The 19,756-nt window shown below is 38.1% G+C and overlaps 1 protein-coding gene across 1 annotated transcript in view; it reads left to right on the forward strand.

Annotated features, from left to right (window-relative positions):
- Nucleotides 1-19,756, forward strand: part of GALNT2 (polypeptide N-acetylgalactosaminyltransferase 2) — a 43,558-nt gene that overhangs the window by 21,980 nt on the left and 1,822 nt on the right. Inside the window, 8 exon segments of the mRNA XM_009329184.1 lie at nucleotides 1,235-1,322; nucleotides 5,086-5,173; nucleotides 6,323-6,426; nucleotides 9,466-9,592; nucleotides 13,698-13,790; nucleotides 13,995-14,078; nucleotides 15,837-15,963; nucleotides 19,685-19,755. Coding sequence (XP_009327459.1) covers nucleotides 1,235-1,322; nucleotides 5,086-5,173; nucleotides 6,323-6,426; nucleotides 9,466-9,592; nucleotides 13,698-13,790; nucleotides 13,995-14,078; nucleotides 15,837-15,963; nucleotides 19,685-19,755 — 782 coding nt within the window.

The following is a 19,756-nucleotide window of genomic DNA, read 5'->3' on the forward strand; positions in this document are numbered from 1 at the left end:
AACCGCTGTTGAGAATCTATGTATGTCTTCAAACAACAATACTTACAAAATAATTTTTTTTAAATGGAGATGTTTAGGTTGGTGTTTTTTTTAACCATGAGAACCATTTCTCTATAATAGTTACCAAAATATCTCCTGTTTATTCAGAACACTTTTTATATTTACAGATTTGGTGATACACTGTTCTGAAGTTATCTGTGATCTCTGAATGATGCTAAATTGTGGAGCTCAAAGTTCTGTTTTTGAACTCAAGCAAAGTGTTCAGTCAAACTACTGTAGAAGTTATGCTTCAGTGTGTAAATGTAACTGGGTTGGTTTTTTTGGGTTGGGTTTTTGTTTGTTTGTGTATTTTGTTGGGGTTTTGAGGTTGGTTTTTTTTTTCCTTCCCCAAGAAGTACTTACTTCATGGAGACAAACTGGTTTAACCGTCATATTGCATTTCTAATATTAGATGAGTCTTTTTTTGGAGTACCGATGTCTTGCGATCCTACTGGATGATGCATGTGGAGTTGTTGGAAAGATTTTTGTTTTTTCTTAAAAACTATTTTGACAAACACATCAGCTAAGGTAACTAACATTACTCAGAGTAGTATATGAGACCATGGTCGGATAGAGGAATGTGGTATCTGTACCACTGGAATCTTGGCTGCTGGAGATTAATAGCATTCATTAGTCTGAGGTGTTTTTAGGTTCTCTTTCCTGTCTAAGTATCTGATTGTGAAGTGTGATTCTTTTGGTGTGAAGTGGGTTAGCATTAACCTAAGACTTTCCTGATTGCAGAAAGGCCTAAGTGTTCCTTAAAGGTTGGAATAATAAGACTGTAGTACACTGCATGGCTAGAATTTGCTGTGGAAAATACAAATTGCCTGGATGCTTCTTTTCTTTGAGCTGGTTTTAAAAGTAAGAAAGGAAGTGCTGTTTGCTCAACTGCCTTTAGAACTCCAAGTTTGCAGCCTTCTTCAAGAGCAAGTCAGAAGAGCGGGATTACTTGAATATAAGTAGCCTAGAACAGAAAGAGGATTCCCAGCTATGTAGTGTGGTTTCTGCTTTCTGAAGCAGTGCTGAGCAATGCTATTCACAGCACTGGCTATTCAGAGCCATAAGTTGAAATAGGGGGAGAGCTGGGGGAGACATGCGAACTAAAATCCTGCCGAACTGTTCAACATCTCATCCTGCCTGAATCTTTATATATTGATTTCATTATTTCAATATTACTTTCTAATATTTATTTTAGGACAAGACCAGAGTTGTGTCTCCTATTATTGATGTAATTAATATGGACAACTTCCAGTACGTGGGCGCGTCAGCTGATTTAAAAGGCGGTATGTACCTGTACTGGAATACAAATTAAAAAAAAAAAGCATCAAGAATCAAAGCTCATAATCACTGCAGTTGTGGAATGGGCAGTTAACATACTGTTCTTCCCTTTCATATATCTAGTCTAAGTTCTATAGGTCTGTTGTTTCTAGGCTTGGATTTTAATTGGCCTTATTGTCTTCTGCTTTAAAACAGTTCATCTTTATTATACTAATTCTTATAAGTTTATGCTGCAATGTGCAGTACTCACTCCAATGTCTGTAGGATTGTGTAAATGTGTCAGAAGCAGCTTATGGCCAGAGCTTATGGTTCTCTTTTTAGATAAGACAGGCTTTAATTGCTCTCTAGCTTAGAAGCCCATCAGCAATGCAGTGCCTATGAGTTTTTTTCAAGATGCTGGTTTGCTTAAAAAATCTAAACTCTTCTGAATGAGCAGAAAGCTTTGGAATGTGTTTAAAAAATAAATGTTTCTGTTAGCCATGATCTGTAATTGTGAAGAGAGTAACATGTGACCTTGAAAATTTGTAGTGTTTATACCTTTACAGTTACAAAATTTCCTGTTGAATTGAGTTTAGAAGTGCTACAGTTTCACTATGTCTAGCTAGTGTAAACTGTTGACAGCAAATAGTAAAAAGACCTATGAAGCCCTCAAAAAAAAAAAAAAAAAACCCAACAAAATCCTCCTCTCTCCTTTTCCAAAAGCGGGAGGGCAACCACACACTAAATTCCTTACTCATTTTTTCACTGTAAACAAGAATCTAGCATTTAAAATAGCCGTTCTTTTTTTTTTTTTAAATAATTGTTCCCACAACCCTGGAAACTGAACTGTCTGCACAAAGATATAAGATGAGCCACAATATAGAAATTACGCAGTGCTGTTCCCACAGCGTTTCAGCGTTTTCTGAATGGACTTTCTTGAGTAAGGAAGGAAAAACAGATTTCGAGCCCGTTCTGTCAGTTACTAGTCTTTAACTGGCCACCAAGTGTTGTTCCAGTAAACTAAAATAAAAGCAATATTTGCATAATGTCACATATGCTTCAATTTCCAGTCAGTGATCTGGAGGTGAGAGGTTCTATATCCTTTTAATTAATGTTCTGAAATAACACCTACAGCACATATATTCACAGTATGCTAATGTATAGTTCTGTCCTATTATCTGTGTGCCAGCTTTAATAAAACCTTAAGACTTTTACCCAGTCTATTCATTATGCCTTGAGTATGGAAATCTCTGTACCATTATGTGGCTTTTATTGTTGTCTGCAGTAGGAGGAGGAATTCTTCCATTGAAACCTTTGATTGGTTCCTGCGGGGTTCATGCTCTTTAATTCTTTCCAAGTGAAGTGAGAGAAGACTGAGAGATCATTTCACTTGTTACTGCTTTTCATGCTTCATCTTTGGAACTATGTTTCCAAATTTATTTTTTTTTTACTTTTTAGTTCTTATTTTCTCCTGCTATACATAATAGAGATGCAGATTCTTTAAAGTATGTGGAGCTTCTGGACTGAGGAGTGAGAAGCTGTCTTTTTTTAATGTTAACAATAGAGATTTTGCACATACCAGTGTTTAAAGCTATTTGGGGGTCTGCTGAAACATAAATAATATTTCTTTTCACTTCCCAGAGGACAGATTACCACGTTAGAGGCACTACAGCATTTGGCATCACAGGACACTTTCACTGGGGCCAAGTCTAAACATGGAAACCAAACTATGCTTTCAACCTTAGATATAGTATCTATGTGGCTGAAGCATGGAGAGTTGAGACAGCTGGGACAGCATTTGTGACTGGTCTGTTTTGAAAGGACTTAATCACCCAAGACAAGCAACCTAGCAAATGCTACAAACTTTTTAAAGCGGACAGGGCTGAAATAATTCCCAAGTCTGGCCCCTCCTAAATCCATGCACTTCATGTTACAAATTTTTTTTTGAGAGGGGATTTGCAAAATTTTCTGCTGCCCTGAGAAACACTTTAATTACTGGAAGAAACTGTAGTTAACGGAGATCTAATAATTTAGAGTATGCCTATGATGCAGTTTATACTGGATATGCACTAGTGTTTAAAAATACTCCTTTTACAGAGCTACTGATACTATCTTATTGAGTGCAGATTTTTCCCAGAGTCAGTGAAAATGGAGACGGAAAACCAGTTTTTATGGGTAGACAATTTATACGCTTGTTCTGAGTTTGTAACAGAGTGTTGTGTTCCAAAAGAGACCCCTTGTGTTCACTGGAGTATACATAACTCTATCTCTACTGCTTCTGCCGGAGAACAGTAGGTTTTTTCAAGTTCTCCCAGATGCAAGTAATTTTGCTGGGTACGTATGATGAAATGCGACTTTTTAACTGCATGGAAATATTGGAGCTCATCTTATTTTTCATGCTGGAGGCTTTGCAGTACTATAGATTGAAGCCATTTTACTGTTTTGCTACTTGGAGTTTTGGAGTAGTTAGATGGTCTTTAATTTTTACAGTGCAACACTTCATGAAATATTCAAACATGGAGAGAAAGAGTTGGTATGCATGCTGTAAAGACTGTTCAGGATAATTTCAGTGTTGCGTGTGTGATAAATATCTTGTGAGTTAAAATGAAAACTGTTTAGTTTTCAACTCTCCACATCAATCATTACTGTGCATGTTTATGGATGCAGACAGTTTGTAGGACTGTAATTGTTGTCTGTTTACCTTAGCTTTTCCCACACTTCCCCACAAAGTAATTGCTTTATCTTTATGCTGGAGAAAGAAAACTATTGACATCTGTGCACCAGAAATCTGGAAATCGTTCATTTACATGACCTCATAGGATCTAAATGTGTTTGGCAGCAGGCAGTCTGTATAAGGCTGATTTGCTAGGTGTACTGGGAGAGGGCTATGGACCTTGTGTAGTTTTTTAATAGATGTTCATGCTTATGGGCATAACCCAGCTCAAAAACTGTTACGAAAGTGTTTCCTGTAGGAAGTTTGTCTTATACGGGCTGTGTATCGTTGCTAAAGGAGGTAGTTCAAACGGTTGTGAGGTAGAAAGCTGCTGTAGGTGACCTATTGGTCTTGTCTATTCTAGTGATCTTCATGTGCTTCTGTGCCTAACTCACAAAAGGACCAGACCAGCTGTTGCTGTGTGTACAAACATAAATGTTCATACATAAGGGAAGTAAGATTTTGGCACTCTAGCGCTTGCCTCAGGTTTAAAAAATGTTGCACTTGAAAGCATGCAGTGGGAAAGGAGGAAGTCAAATGGATGTTAGTAAGACAAGTGGGAGCTACGTAACCTGTTGTGACCTTCATGATAGGGAACTCCTGCTGATAGAGGAGATCCAAGAGTACTGCATAAAGCCTGTGTAAACATAAATATGTGATCGTTTGATAAGAGTTGAAATGCAAGTGTACAGTAAAGACTGTTAGGAGCATTTGTAATGGCTGGAAGATCTTCATATGATGTTCTATTTGATGTAAGAATATGAGATGTTGGATTCATATATAAGGCTTTTGCTTTGTCACTTGTTGACTGGGTTTCTTACTTTGTGTAATAGATGGCAACAAGAGAAATCAAAGTTATTTTCTGTTTGAGATTACTTTTTTTAATTGTCCTGTCAACAACTTTACCTTTCATCTGGACTCCTACTTGTTTGTTTTCTACCCAGAAGTTTGTACAAGTTTAAATTTTTAATTTAAATTACAGTTCCCAGTGTTTTCAGTCAACATTATGTTAGTACAAATTGAATGATGACCACAGTCTCTTTAACACCCTACTCTCTAATATTTTCTTCTTGAAGGCTTTGATTGGAACCTGGTGTTCAAGTGGGATTACATGACACCAGAGCAAAGAAGAGCACGGCAAGGAAATCCAGTTGCTCCCATAAAGTATGTCTGTACCACCACTTCTCCTTCTAATAGATTCTAGTTTGCAACTAAACAAAGTTAGAAATCATCTTCTCTGAGTCTGAAAGGGAATCTTTACTATAGCTTTCATTAATATTGAAACTTCATTCATATTTATGTAGCATTATTAGACTCTCAGAAATAAAAGTGTGTTTTTAAAAAATACTTTAAAGCACACTGGTAGATTATTTACCCTTAACAAAAAGTAGATGTCACTTTGTTTAAAGTTGGTATGTTTTGAGGGCTAAAACTACAGTGTCAGTTTTAATGTTTTATTGCTGGCACAAATTACCACCCTTTACACAAGGAACTTGTGAGCCTGTCGTGGTACAGCTGGCAACTAAGCACCACGCAGCCACTCGCTCACTCCCCCTCAGTGGGATGGGGGAGAATCAGAAGGGTGAAACTGAGAAAACTCGTGGGTTGAGATAAGGACAGTTTAATAGGTAAAGCAAAAGCTGCACACACAAGCAAAGCAAAACAAGGAATTCATTCCCTCTTTCCCGTCGGCAGGCAGGTGTTCAGCCATCTCCAGGAAAGCAGGGCTCCATCAGGCGTAATGGTTTCTTGGGAAGACAAACGCCATCACTCTGAATGTCCCCCCCTTCCTTCCTTCTTCCCCCAGCCTTATATGCTGAGCATGACGTCATATGGTGTGGAATATCCCTTTGGTCAGCTGGGGTCAGCTGTCCCGGCTGTGTCCCCTCCCAGCTTCTTGTGCACCCCCAGGCTACTTGCTGGTGGGGTGGGGTGAGAGGCAGAAAAGGCCTTGACTGTGTGTGAGCACTGCTCAGCAGTAACGAAAACATCCCTGTGTTACCAGTGCTGTTTCCAGCACAAATCCAAACCACAGCCCCATACCAGCTACTGTGAACAACATTAACTCTATCCCAGCCAAAACCAGAACAGAGCCAAATGGAGATTTGGAAACTGCCTCAGAAGGTGGTCATAGCACTATATATGCCATAGAAATGTGTGCAGACAACATCTGAAGTGATAGATGCAAAATTAGTTGCGTTCAAAAGCATAGCAAATTTTTTCAAGGTGGTATTAACCTTGAGGTGCAAATAATAGTTTCCTCCTGACTCATGGTTCTGTACGTATTTAATTTAATTTTTCTTGTCTGTTTAGGACACCCATGATAGCCGGTGGGTTATTTGTGATGGACAAATCCTATTTTGAAGAACTAGGGAAGTATGACATGATGATGGATGTTTGGGGTGGAGAAAACTTAGGTATGTATATTGTTACCTTTGGATCAGTCATGAAAGAAAGCAGGTTTCATCATTGCTTTTACTGTCACAGAGTCATGATCTTCCTGATTTTGTGCAAAGAGGGTTAAAACCAGAGTTAAAACTTCACATGCATTAGTGGCAAAATACAAAAGGTTTCTTTCAATGAAAGAATTAAAACAAGGTAGGAATTATATGCTAAATATAAGACAATAAAAGTATTTGTTCGTTAAGCAGTGAAATTTTTTTTGTAATGGAAGTTGGCTGATAAAAAATTACAGGATGTAGATAGGAAATTACTTTCAAAAATGCTATCTTGTTTGAGAGTCACATCTTCATCTAAAGTTATTGATTAAAATACAATAATGTTTAAATGCTGGCAATTTAAGGCATGTTTTAAGATGTTGCTGAAGTTTAATTGTGAAAAGTAGAACACAGGAGTTCATGAGTATAATGTTCTTAGATACATCTTAAGAAATCAGTTAAAACTTAGCTGACTGAAGAATAATCTATTTCTTAACACTAATAATACTATGCTGCCTGGCATCTAAACTTAGTGAGTTTTCTTAATTTTATACCCCTACTTTAGTCCTATGAGATAATTATGGTTGAGAAGGCATTTTTACTTTAATTCCTTATTTTCAGATGTTTAAGTGAGTGGGATTTAGAGAAGAGGGAGGAGGGACTGAGAGAACTTGTGCTTTAGCCATTTCTTCTTTGACTTGGTGGTTAGATCTGGCTTTAGTAGTTTTTTTTTTGTCTCTTTGCATTACAGTATTGTACAAAGTTTTTTCTCCAGTTAAGACCGGTATACTTGTATTACAACAAAAAAGATTTGGAGGAGCAGAACTCTACAACTTCATAAGACTTTCATTCTGTCATTAATTTAGTTTTTTAGGGTAGAGATGCATCTCACATCCTAAGTAGTGTGTTTTAGGACCAGTTCTAAGGGTAGAAACTTCTCTACTACACGTGTTAGCTGCAAAATCCTAAAATACCTTGAACTTGTAAAAACCCATGAGTATTTTGAGTTACTGAAATTTGCATATGCATTGAGCATATGCTTGGCCTACAAGGAAATGTCTGCTGTATACAACACACTAAGTATGGAGGCACGGTAACCAAATGTTTAACACTCTTGTAAGGAACTTAAAGGCTGGGAGAGCCATCCTTACAGTCCAGTCTCTGACCTTCCTATGCAATACTCGAAGAAATCTCTTATGTACTTTGAACAATTACTTTCTGTGTTTCTGTTTTCTCACTATTTTGGCTATATATTGCTAAATTTTATTGATGAATATCATAATTTTTCATTTTTTTAAATGTCCTGGAAAGTCATTGGATAAACTTACTACAGCAATACTCGCATTCACTCTGAAAAACCTCTCTTGCCCCTAGGGCACTTAAATATCTGATTAGCTGCAAGCATGTACTTGAGTGACTGAGTTTTTTCTGAAAATTTAGCAGCTGCTTTTATGCTTTGATAATTGAGGCCTTGATAGCAGGAAAGGGCACAAGCAACAGCTCCTTACTCAGGGTGAGAAGACTGCATGCAAAAAGCTGTTTATGTTGCTCCTGCTGCATTCTGTTCCCCCTTCTCCACGGGAAGGAGGAGATGGAGATTTTGGGGTGCCTTTTCTCTGCTCCCTGAAAAGGTAAAGTCAGTCACTACAGCAGACAGCTAATGATTTGTTCGCAGCTGCCAGACTCACTGAAGACGAGTAAAGATCACATGGCGTATGATTTAATTGGCAATAAATGACACATGCACCAGATACGAGAAATCTGTGATGTGCAGTTTAAAATTTAACATGCACACTCGTCAGGCCTCTTTACTCTCAAGCATATCTCTGGATCAGCAGCTTGATGTTACATGCAAATAACCTGCTAGATGGACTTGCAAAATAATTCTATACGTTAGATTTATGCTTTATAAAACTTACAATTTTTCCTCCAAGCATGTACAGAGCAACTGTTACGAGATTTTGTTCCCATGTTACTATAGTCTCAACTTCACAAATTTCAAGATTGGCCTGTAGTATTTTGCCTAAATTAGCCAAGAGGCACCTCTTACCATGAAGATACGGTGCATTTTCAGATTGTTGCTAAATGTGACTGATAACACGTGCTTGCTGTACAAAACATGGATCAAGGTTTGTTCAGGCTTGTCTTGAATTCGTAAACTCTAATTCTCAGAATCTTTAAAATGCTTTTTGAAAAGCATAGGAGGATCAGAGTACACTGGAGAACTGGATGGACCATTAGAAAGTTTGGGTCTAATTTGAAAACCTAGGCTTTTCTTAATAATTTTGCTAAAATCAGGGAGCGGGTAAGACATTCCCTGTCTTCTATATCGATGACGCACTACAATAAAAGAGCAAATCTGTTATTGAGAGGTGTAACATAATCTCATGCAACTGAAGAATGTTTGACATGCATGTTTCTAGATTGGCTTAGAAGGGTACTGTCCATAACCTTCAGTTTACAGAAGTTGCATCTTTATTTGGTCTGTCTTCAAATCAAGACTGACTTGATATAACTCCTTCCACAGCCAGTGTTTGGGAGTATTTGGTTATCTGCTATAGTAAGTTAGCAGCTCGAATCTATTGATTGTTTTATCATGCCTTGATTTTGTCCACTGTGTTATTCCATCTTTAGCTGAGAAATTTTATTATAAGCTAGATCATTAATTTATCTGTTAAGTGTATCAACTGTTGCTTACCCTTTAGATAAAGCACAGTAATGGTACATGTAGACCTAACTTACTCTGGCAAATTGCAGCATGGTTTATGAATTTGGGGAATGCTGGTAACCTCAGATAAGAGAAGGTGTACAGTTTTGCTTCCAAGTTAATATGATTATTTCTCTTGAGCTTGGAGAATAATGAATGCTCAGATGTGCCTCTGTTTATCCTGGAATTTCTCAGAAAACTCTCTTATTGATCTTCTCAGCAACAGTCAATGAAAGCCTTCTCTGTAAATAGTATACTACAGAATTAAAGTATTTTGTGATGTTGGTCTTTCATTCATGTTTTTATTTCAGAGATCTCATTCAGAGTTTGGCAATGCGGTGGGAGCCTAGAAATCATCCCTTGCAGCAGAGTGGGTCACGTATTCCGCAAACAGCATCCTTACACGTTTCCTGGTGGGAGTGGTACCGTGTTTGCAAGGTAACTGTTAAGTCAAGTCTTCATTTTCTAAATAGCTTCATTGCTAAATAGCAATGACTTGGATTTCTTCAGATGATCAGCAGGTGGCAGTAATTTCATTTTAAGGATCTTTTCTTTAGAAATATTTGCAATATTATCTAGCATGGAAAAATATTAATTAAAAGGAAATTAATGATTTTGAGGCAACTACACAGATTGAGAGAAGAACCTGAGAGTTGAAAAAGGGAAACTTCTAGTAGACACAGCCTGAGAATCTGGAAAAGAAGGAAATGCTTAGCTTGGCAGTCTATCAACTTTGAGAACTTTGTGTTTGTTTGGTTTTAAAGAAGGCTTTATTTTCAGAACTGTCTCATAAATCTTCATTTTATAGAAACAGTGTCATCATTCACTAAGAGCCAGAATACACTTAAGTTACGAATATGCTCTGCTTGGGTTTTGTTAATACATGATCGGTATGTGATATACAAATGATTATGTAGACTGATTCTGGCATTTGTGCCAGTCTGTTGGCAACTTCATTCTATATCATATTTGCCTTTCCTGTGCTATGTTTAAAAATGCTTTTTCTATAGACCTAAGACCTAAGTATTAAGGGTTTAGATTAATATGCCTGTTAATTTTACTGTCGATTCAATGTAAGGCGGTAGCTGAAATACTGAGCTATTTCCTTAGGTTCTCCTCTGTAGAATGAGAATAGCAATTCTGACTCACGTTCCTAGTGTTTTTTAAGTAATGTGGGTGAAGGTATTGCATGAGTGTATGGTAGACGTTTTGACCAAGGCTCTATCAGTTGTAGCTGAAGAATCACTGGAGATTTTGGTTTAGAGAATTGGACTTGATGCTCAGGGGGCTGAAGAAGTACAAGTCTCGGCTAAAGGTTCTGTGGGTTAAGAGCTGCAAATAAAATTGATTATTTATCCTTGAAGGGATATGGAGCCCAAACTCTGTTTAACATGAAGTAACACAGAGAGCACAGATATACTTAAATTCATAAGAATGTTCTAAGCTGCCGATACATTTGGACTTGTTTCACCTTAGACTGAGAAACCTCCTTAGGGGTGTAATTCTTCTCTTCCGCGCTGGTTATGTCACCAAGATGACTCTAATGAATTTAATAGTCTGCTAAAATAAAGTCACTGTCATGTTTCTTCCAGTAGTTATAGTAGGGATTTTTCTGGTCCTCTAGTCTTTGAGATCTGTATTTTATTCATTTTTTCACTGTAAAATAATAGTACTTATGGGAAAACAAAAGCTAGCAATGAAATATCATCTCTTAATGCATCACATCTCTATTCCAGTATTTATAGTGTGCATCAGGAGGGTAGAAGGATCTACCAATTAAACTGTATCACATAGGCTTAGGATGCAACTGTGTTAGTTTTAAAATGACAATGTCATAACAAGGAGTATGGTTAATAAAAATAAATAAATATATAAATTGTGGAGTTTTCCCACTCCTCTGCAGCTTTTCTATCTTTGGGCTGTTGCCAAGATGCTGCTTTTCTTGTGATATTAAATAGGTACTTAAACATAGCTCAACTGAAAAGTAGGAAAAGGGTGTGGCTGTATGCATGCAAGGATACAGCAGACATCAGAAATGCATCATATTAGCAGGGGTTGAAGATTCTTCATTCGTACTGGGATTAAAGCTTTTGGATTTTGTTGTGAAGTCAAATCATCATTGTGATTTGATCACTCAAATGTCCTGACAATTACTATGGTAGGTTTTTTAAAGTCACATTGTGTTTTCCAGTCATTTGTGTTCAAAATGACTTTGAAAAGAGATCCCACATGCACTTGAATGGTGAGGACAGCTGAAGCCGGCAAACTAGCGTCTTGGGTACTTAGATCCCTTTCCAGATCTACCTTTCCCTGCAAGTGGTTTATTACCTTTGTCCTTAGCTGTCCAGCTGTCTCAAATTCTGAAATCTCCTTAAAATTCTTTGTGTCACTGGAATTATTTTTGAATTAACCTAGAAAAGTTGCATATCACTTAAAAGCAGGGTTGACAAGTTGCTGTATGTTTGAAGGTTTTCTCCTCAGTCAGCTTTCTTGGGTGTCAAACCAATATAACAGTGCTTTAAAATCAACTTTAGCAATGAGAGAATGAGAAACCTAAGGTAATGGGATACCCTTGTAATACAGGTATTATCAGGTATGTGTAGGACCACGGTGCCAAGGAACTTGGTGCATGGAATCTGTGCTGGTCTTGCAGTCAGGATTTGTTAGCTTATACCATCATCTGTCCCGTGACTGTATGTAATTTGTTCTGGAGCATTCTGGGTAAGTGTCCTATTTTTAGCTGACTAATCAGTCAGTATGCATTGCCTTTTGGCAGCCAAAACAAATTGGTGATTCTGGATGAGAGACTGGGCGTCCTGTTTCATGAGAGGGGAGACCACATCCTGGCTGTGTGGTGTGGGCAGATACAGCCCGTGTCTGGCAGGATTTGTTAGACCAGTATGCACTGCCTTAATACACCGCTTCAGACGAGTGTATTAAGTGTATAAATCTTGCAGACCCCAATCTGCTCCATGCAAAGCTACCTCTGATAGCTAGGTTTCGTTAACTGTGGCCGAGTGTTAAGTGCTGAGTGCACCCTACGCTGTGTCTTTCAGTACCCTGCCTTCTTTGGAGTCTTATTAGTTCAGGCAGTTCTCAGCATCTACACAGTTTCTGTATTCATGTCGCACTAAGCCTGAACTGTTCATCCCTGAGTACGGGGAAGCATGATGCAGGCATGCGTTCTGGCCTTGAAAGTGCCTTTGGAGTCGTTAAACCCTGGCAAACTGAAGAGTTCCTCTCCCACCACCAAAATCTGTTTGGCCTGTGGGCAGCCAAGCTGATCACTGAGCAAGCAACAGGGGCAGGTGCCGAGTGGCTGGCTGACACTCACACAGGCCTGAGAGACTGCAAGTGAAGGTAAACCGAAATAGCTCTCTAATCTGGATTGACTGGGATTTTGCTTACAAAAAATTTAAAGGAATCTTTGCAAGGAAAAATAAGTTCTCAAACAAAAAATGATTGAGGTCTGTCTTGTGACTTTTTTTTTTCTTCCTCACGTCCTTCCTTCTCAGCGACCTGCAAGAACAACTCACTTTATCCTGACCATTTTTTGTCTTTTGAATTGGAAAATCATATTAAAGAAGTTATTGGCTGACTGAGTTTACTCCAGTTGCTTTAGATGAACTTACTGCCAAATGTAAAATAAGCTTCAGAGCATGGCAGTTGCAAGTGAAATAAGACTTAATTTTCTAAGGATAAAATTACAAACAATAGAAGTAAATGAGTTTTACATGGAAGCCAGGGGATGGAAAAAGACATTACCTTCTTGCAGTCCAAAAGGAGATTTAAAGACACCGGTTACATAAACACAGGAATTTTAGTTAGAGATGTGTTTGATTAGAAGTAGAAAATTTTGGGTTAGTGTTTTTCACATTTATTGCAATAATTAATCTCTCTTGAATTTTAAAACATTAATAATACTTTTTAATTACTGGTTCTCCTCTGTTACCTCAGCTACAGCAGACTCGCTTGGTTCGTAGCCTTAAATGTCACAACAGCTTATGTCTTTTTGGAACTTTCGAGTGCTCTGTTGGTAGGAATAGGATGAAGACTGAAAATATGTCTTGCCTATGTTAGCATATCTGTTTTTAGAAGGTAAAAGACATTATTAAATATTGCCAATTGTTGAGATTTTTGTTTCCAATCAGCTTGCCTATCCAGGTCAACACTCACTGAATTTGGCTTCTGTCAAGTTACTCTTATAAAAAGGGAAAAAACCCAACAAAACAAACAACAACCTAACAACTTCCATGAAGTCTGCAGAAAGAACTCCGAGATGTGTATTAAACTCTGGATGAAAACCTGAAGCAGTGATGAGTGTGGAAAAGACACAAATTTCATTCTAAATGCATTGATTTCAGTTGTGTTACTCTCTAATGGTTTTCTATTACTTGGGTCTTTAATAGGGAATCTTCTACCTGGCTTGAGGCAGCTGACTATGTAGTACTATGAAGGATTAAAATCAACCCAAGGATAAATGACATAGGTTATATTTTCTCTAGCTGCAATTAAACCATGTGTTTCATGTGATTGTCCCTAGAAATACACGCAGGGCAGCAGAAGTCTGGATGGATGAGTATAAAAATTTCTATTATGCAGCAGTGCCTTCAGCCAGGAATGTACCTTATGGCAAGTAAGTCACAAGTGCTTTTTTGCCCTCTTCATTTATTCTTCATGAGACAGCACCTTCTGAGGCGAAAGCAGTCCTAGCTTTCATGTGTTACCTCTTTAAGATATAGTTCTACAGTTCTACTGTTCTTGAGTTTTCTGTGTATTCCTTAACTTGCATGAAGACAGCAGCCTGACTTTGAAAACTGCTCCTTTTTTTCCCCTCTAGTATTCAAAGCCGAATGGAACTCAGAAAGAGACTTAGCTGCAAACCCTTCAAGTGGTATCTTGAAAATGTTTATCCTGAGTTACGGTGAGTTTTGGCTGAATTGGAGATAGTATGGAGTTCTCTTTTTTTGCCCTCCCCAGAAATCAACCGTTTCCTTTTCTCCTTCCTTGGATGTAAAGGATGTGTTTGAATTTATTTGTGAAAGCAATGCCTCATGTGGGCTTATTTGCTTTTGTTTTTTATTGGTTCTATTCCTAAAGAGCCATTTTTCCCTAGTAAGCTGCTTTTCCTTTTTACTGCAACTACAGCTGCAGTAGCAGGTATCTTAGAGAACAGTGTCCAAAGGACTCAACTTATCTGAGCCTGTATCTCCTACACAAGCCATTTGCTCAAAAGTGCACTGTTCTGTATCCTGTTGTCATCCCTTTAAAGCTTTTGCCTTCACCTAAGCACGTGCCTAGTTGAGTGAGGAGACTGCATCTCAGTACAGTACGAGTAACGGCAGTCTGCACACAAGAGAACCTTGCGTATTTGGCAGACAAGGGTAGATGCCTAAGACTCTAAGAAGCTGAGTCTTCTGCTCTTTCTGTCTCTTGTTCTCTGTCAGTGGATAATCAGTAACTTTTGGGGGCGGGTGAGAAGAGGGAAATGAGGGGTAACATTGCTAACAGTTTCTATAACATGAATGCATCCTAACTAATGAAAAATCCTCAAAGAGAAATACTGTTATCGCTTTTTGAAAGGATAAAAAGACTTTTGTTCAATAACCTGTTAATAAGTATATCTGTCAGATTTGAGTCTATAAACTAGTTTGTCTGCTATCAACCTAATATTGGTAGTGTAATGGTAAGATACTCTGTGTGGCTTATAAGAATACTTGATTTTTTCCTGGGGGCACTTCATGTCAGTAGAGTCAGGTAGCTGCTAGTGGCATACAGTGTTTGCAAAAGCCCCAGCCATTACAGCCCTAGTGAAACGTACAGAATCACACATAATAAACAGTCTCATAAGGCAGGATGATGCTGAGGAAGTTATTTCTGGCACTTCTAAGAGAAAATAAATTTATTTTTGTTTAATTTGTCAGAAAAAATATATCGTGCAAGCGCTCCTGGAAAATGTGCTTCCATAAGCATTACTTAAGTGTAATGTCGCCTTACTCTGTGTCATCTCTCATGTGCTCATTCTGCTGGCTTGAATTATTATACTCATATTACAGTCTGAAGTTTTAGAAGGAGCTAATACACCCTTGCTTTACTGTTTGACATGAACTCATGGTCTCTACCCCACAATGGTACTTGTTGAACGGGTTTGCCTAGGCATTTCCATACTATATGAGCGCACTTTATGTGCAACCATTAGAAAATAGATACCATCAAAACATTGATATATATATATTTTTTTAAAATTCCTAACCCCTTTTCTAACAGTTCAGTGAAAACAGTCTGAGAAAAATGTAGAACGTCATATTTCTGCCACAAGCTAGCTTGGCTGAAAAAACAAGAGGGCTTGATGACCTTAACTGATAGCATTAAGCTTGAGTGACCTTAAATGATGATGTTAAGTCATCTTTAATTTGTCTTTTGTGCTGAGTTTGTATGTTCATCCTCATTCTCTGGTACAAATCTTCTTGTATTCTGTCCTAAGCTTGCAAGTTTACTCGTGTTTGATCAGTTCATGATCAGATAATTGCCTTCCTTCCTCAGAAGATGATTGAGATTTCCAGATAGTAGTCACCACTCATCTTTAACCTGTCATCTTAAAAATACTCTGAGTAAAGACAAGGAGTTAAAAATAAATAAATAAATAAACTGAACTAAGCAGGTATTTCTGGTTTTATTTTAGGGTACCTGATCATCAAGATATAGCTTTTGGGGCTTTGCAGCAGGGTACCAATTGCCTTGACACTTTGGGCCATTTTGCAGATGGCGTTGTTGGAGTTTATGAATGTCATAATGCCGGGGGAAACCAGGTCTGTATGCCATTATTTTTTTTTTCCACAGTATGTGATCTTTAATTAAAAGAAAAAAAAAAAGTTATGCTTGTTAACTCAAGCAGGTACTGTGAACTGGTGATAGGAAGATGAACCCAAATCAGCAGACTGGTTATTATAACAGATTGGCTAAATAACTTCTCCCTCAAATACAATTTCGCGTCTTCAGGATTAGAATCTGAACCCAGTGATTCATTCAGTGTGCATCAGATTATCCCCTTCCTTTGTCTCTATTAATATTTGCTTTTACACTAGAGGCCAGTAACTTCCTTCCCAGGAGTTTTATACTTGTATAGAAAACTTTTTTCAGTGAATTGGTGTATTTGATTTTTTGGGAGGGATTTTTACTTAAGAAAAGATTTGGGTTGTATTAAGCGTATGGCCTAAGGTCAGCAAAATAGAAGAATGCTTTACTGTGCCCTATTAGTCATTTCCAATTTGCAGTAGCAGGGTATAAAAAAAAAAAACTCTCTTAAATCCCCGTTTGGCTCTTCTGGAAAACAGAGGTGCCTAAATGTCATATCTTATTCACTCACAGTAAAGGGAATGTTTCAACTAATCCTTTCTAATCCTACTCGTAAACTAATGGCAAATGTGTCAAATCTGTAAACGAGAGCATTAATTATGTCAAAGAATCTATTTATGCAGTTGTGACTTAGTTATCGTTCACGAAATATATGCATACATGCGCACTGTTTTGTGTGCTGCTTTGTCACTAATTTCTTCTCAGAATCAACTTGGCTAGAAATCAAATGTAAGAGTAATACTTCAAGTACATCTGTTAAAATAGGAGGCTGACCAATTACAAATCTAGTGTTGAATGAGTATCAGAATTTTGCTCTCTGATTTAAATTAGGAGGAGAAAACCCTAAAATCAGATGAAGCCTGAAGTAAAGAAGTTACTTCCTGGAAGATGTATCATGTTGATTTGGATGCATTGCCATCATACATCTGATATATGCCCCTCTTCCCTATCATTAAAGAGAATATATCTGGGGAGGCTTTTTCTATTACCTTTATGAAAGTACACGCATCTTCCAGAACACCACAGTGTTTTTTAGGAGAAAGGGTGGATGTGCCAGAATTGCCTTGGTTAAGAAATCTTGGAAGTTTCTGGTGATGTTGTGTATTCTCTATGGATACACAGTTAGCTGCTGCTTTCAACCAGTATACACTTGCTCTGAACAGGTCCCTGTGAGAGGACATTCAGACAGATTAAGAGGCAGAACGGGTCAAACCCAAGTTTTATGTCCAAGCAGAATTCATATTGGATTGGAGGGAATGAACAGGGTGAGCTCAGCATGGGAGAAGAGGGATAGGGAACAAACCAGAGTCTTTAAATCTGTACTATGTGTTTTGGACCTATTCTTATCAAGAGGGTTTTGGGGCGGGTGTGGGATTAAGAATACTCAGATATTATAGGCTGTGGAGACCTTCTCCTGTAATTTGAAGAGTGTACTCTGGCTTACGCTCAACACAAAAATTTAAGTCAAAATGGGATTTCTGCCCCTCCCAACAGGTTGGTGGAATTCAGTGATTAAAAAGGTAGATGTGCACCTCTAAAGAGCTGAAGAAATTGCAGTGTATTTGACAATTATGTACAAATATGTAGGGTTATGATGAGGAGCTAAAGGTAAAGCCAAATGCACTTAGGTGCAAGGGGAAGGTTTCAGGTTAGTGGTGTTCTACTAACTTTTTATTTCTGATTTATGACAGAGGTGGTTTTTCAGATGTCCTGATTTTCAAATTGTTACGCAGAGCTGTCCTATTTCCAGCCTGTGCCCTAAGCACATACACTCCTTGCAATTTTTCTTCTTTTCTGGTGTAGTGGAACTTGTTTAATCTTATCTCCATTATAGCTAGTCATAGTTCCTGATCACTGGAGGAAAGCATCTATACACTCTCTTTCGTACCATGAAGGGCCATCACGTTGATGTCTCCAGCAGCAGAGCTTGGAGCTTTTGTGGAGCAGTACCTTTGGCTTTTAGATGTGTTAATTACTTGCATGATTGCTGTTGTGTCTGGGGCTCTTCCAGCCTTCTGATGGAAGGGTGAAGATGTATAAAGCAATATTTTCAAGGCTCTAACTTTCTCTGACTGCAGGGTTCTCAAACAGAAGCTTTACCACCTCCCTGGTAGTATTTTCAACTGTCACTATTCAGTATAAATCTTACAAGGGGGCTATCTTTTTCAGGGGCATTTGTGATTCCTGATAAGCTCTGAAAATAACTTAATTCCTTAAGTTGTTAAAAGTGGCTATTAATGATACTTGTTGACATCTTACAAACTGGACAGAACTGAGAAGGCAAGCAATTTTGCTGTCATCTGAGATTAACATAGTGGAAAATATTTTACATGTTGAGAGTGACAGGAAAAGTTTTCAGCTTACGGGTTTGGGAAACAAGTAAAGGGATACACAAAGTTCTCCTGCCTTTGCTTTGTTTTGCATAGTTGTCATTATTCTAGTACTTGCATAATATGGTACCCATCTAATGGCTTGCTACCTGTACGATGGCGATTACTTGTAATCGCGTGGGATAGAAGTTCTGATTGTTTCCTGAGCATCTGTTCTCAAAGGAATTTCATCATTGTTAAATCTGCTGAGTTTAAAAGTGATTATGCAAGCCAAAAATTCAGTTATGGTATCAGAAAATAAATTTTAAAAAATGGGATGGGATTAGTCGTTTAACTTCTTTCTGAAACACTCATTGCTTGTAAAATAACATTTAAATGTAGCCAGGCTTGGTCCTGTGTATCTAGGGTTTTGTATTACACAACTCTGAATCCTCTTTAGTTGTTGGAGGAAAGCTAATTGTGCCTTTTTAAGTAGCGACGAGCATGATTTAGATAATTAGTGCGGCTTTAGTTGATAGATCAGCTTCCTTCCTCAAAGGATAATTAGACAAATGAAGGCCAATTTGGATCCTGAAGACCAAACTTTGGGGAGAAAGGCATGGAGAGAATCTGAACATCAGTGCGAGATCAGGCTCTGCGTAGAAGGATGCTGAGATCAAACAAGCTGGGCAACAGTACATACAGAACGGCTTTTCTTTGCTCTCTATTTAGGAAGTTGCATACTTAAATGCATTTAAAAGAAATTCTGTTGTATATCACACCTTGGATTCTCCCTCTACCCTTGAGTTTGGCTCGCTTGTGGATTGCTTTCTGGTGGTCTCTATCATGTTAAGAACTACCGTTTCCTCGCTGCGGTACATATGCTTTGTTTAGTGTGTGGGTAGGGTGGCCAGTGATGCTGCAGCCCAAGCTATTAGGGTTTTTATATATACAATTATATATGTTTTTACATATATATAAATTTCTCCTACATAGAAGATATGAGGGGTGTGTAATACACACACAGAGGCATAGATAGGTAAAAATATAGCTGGGCGAATATTTGGACAAATATTTTATACCTGAGGACCTGTGTGACTGCTCGTTGTACTTCTGTAAAGCCAGCAGAGGGAGCAAACAGCCAGCCCCGTATCCCCTGAGCTGACTTGGGGATACTGAAGCAGACTGTGTTTGAGAGACCTTTTTTTCCTCCCCTGCTCTATGGGAAGCAATGAACCGTTTGAATGCTCATACTTAGCCATTTACAGGATTTTAACCTGTGCTATATATGCAGAGATGGCATGTGCACCTTGTGCATATGTTAGTATACACAATTGTATACACTTCTTTTTCTTCCTTTTTCTAGGAATGGGCCTTAACAAAGGACAAGTCGGTGAAACACATGGATTTGTGCCTTACTGTTGTGGACAGAGCACCC

Source organism: Pygoscelis adeliae, unplaced genomic scaffold, assembly GCF_000699105.1.
Source record: "Pygoscelis adeliae isolate BGI_AS28 unplaced genomic scaffold, ASM69910v1 Scaffold77, whole genome shotgun sequence".
Lineage (NCBI taxonomy): Eukaryota > Metazoa > Chordata > Aves > Sphenisciformes > Spheniscidae > Pygoscelis > Pygoscelis adeliae.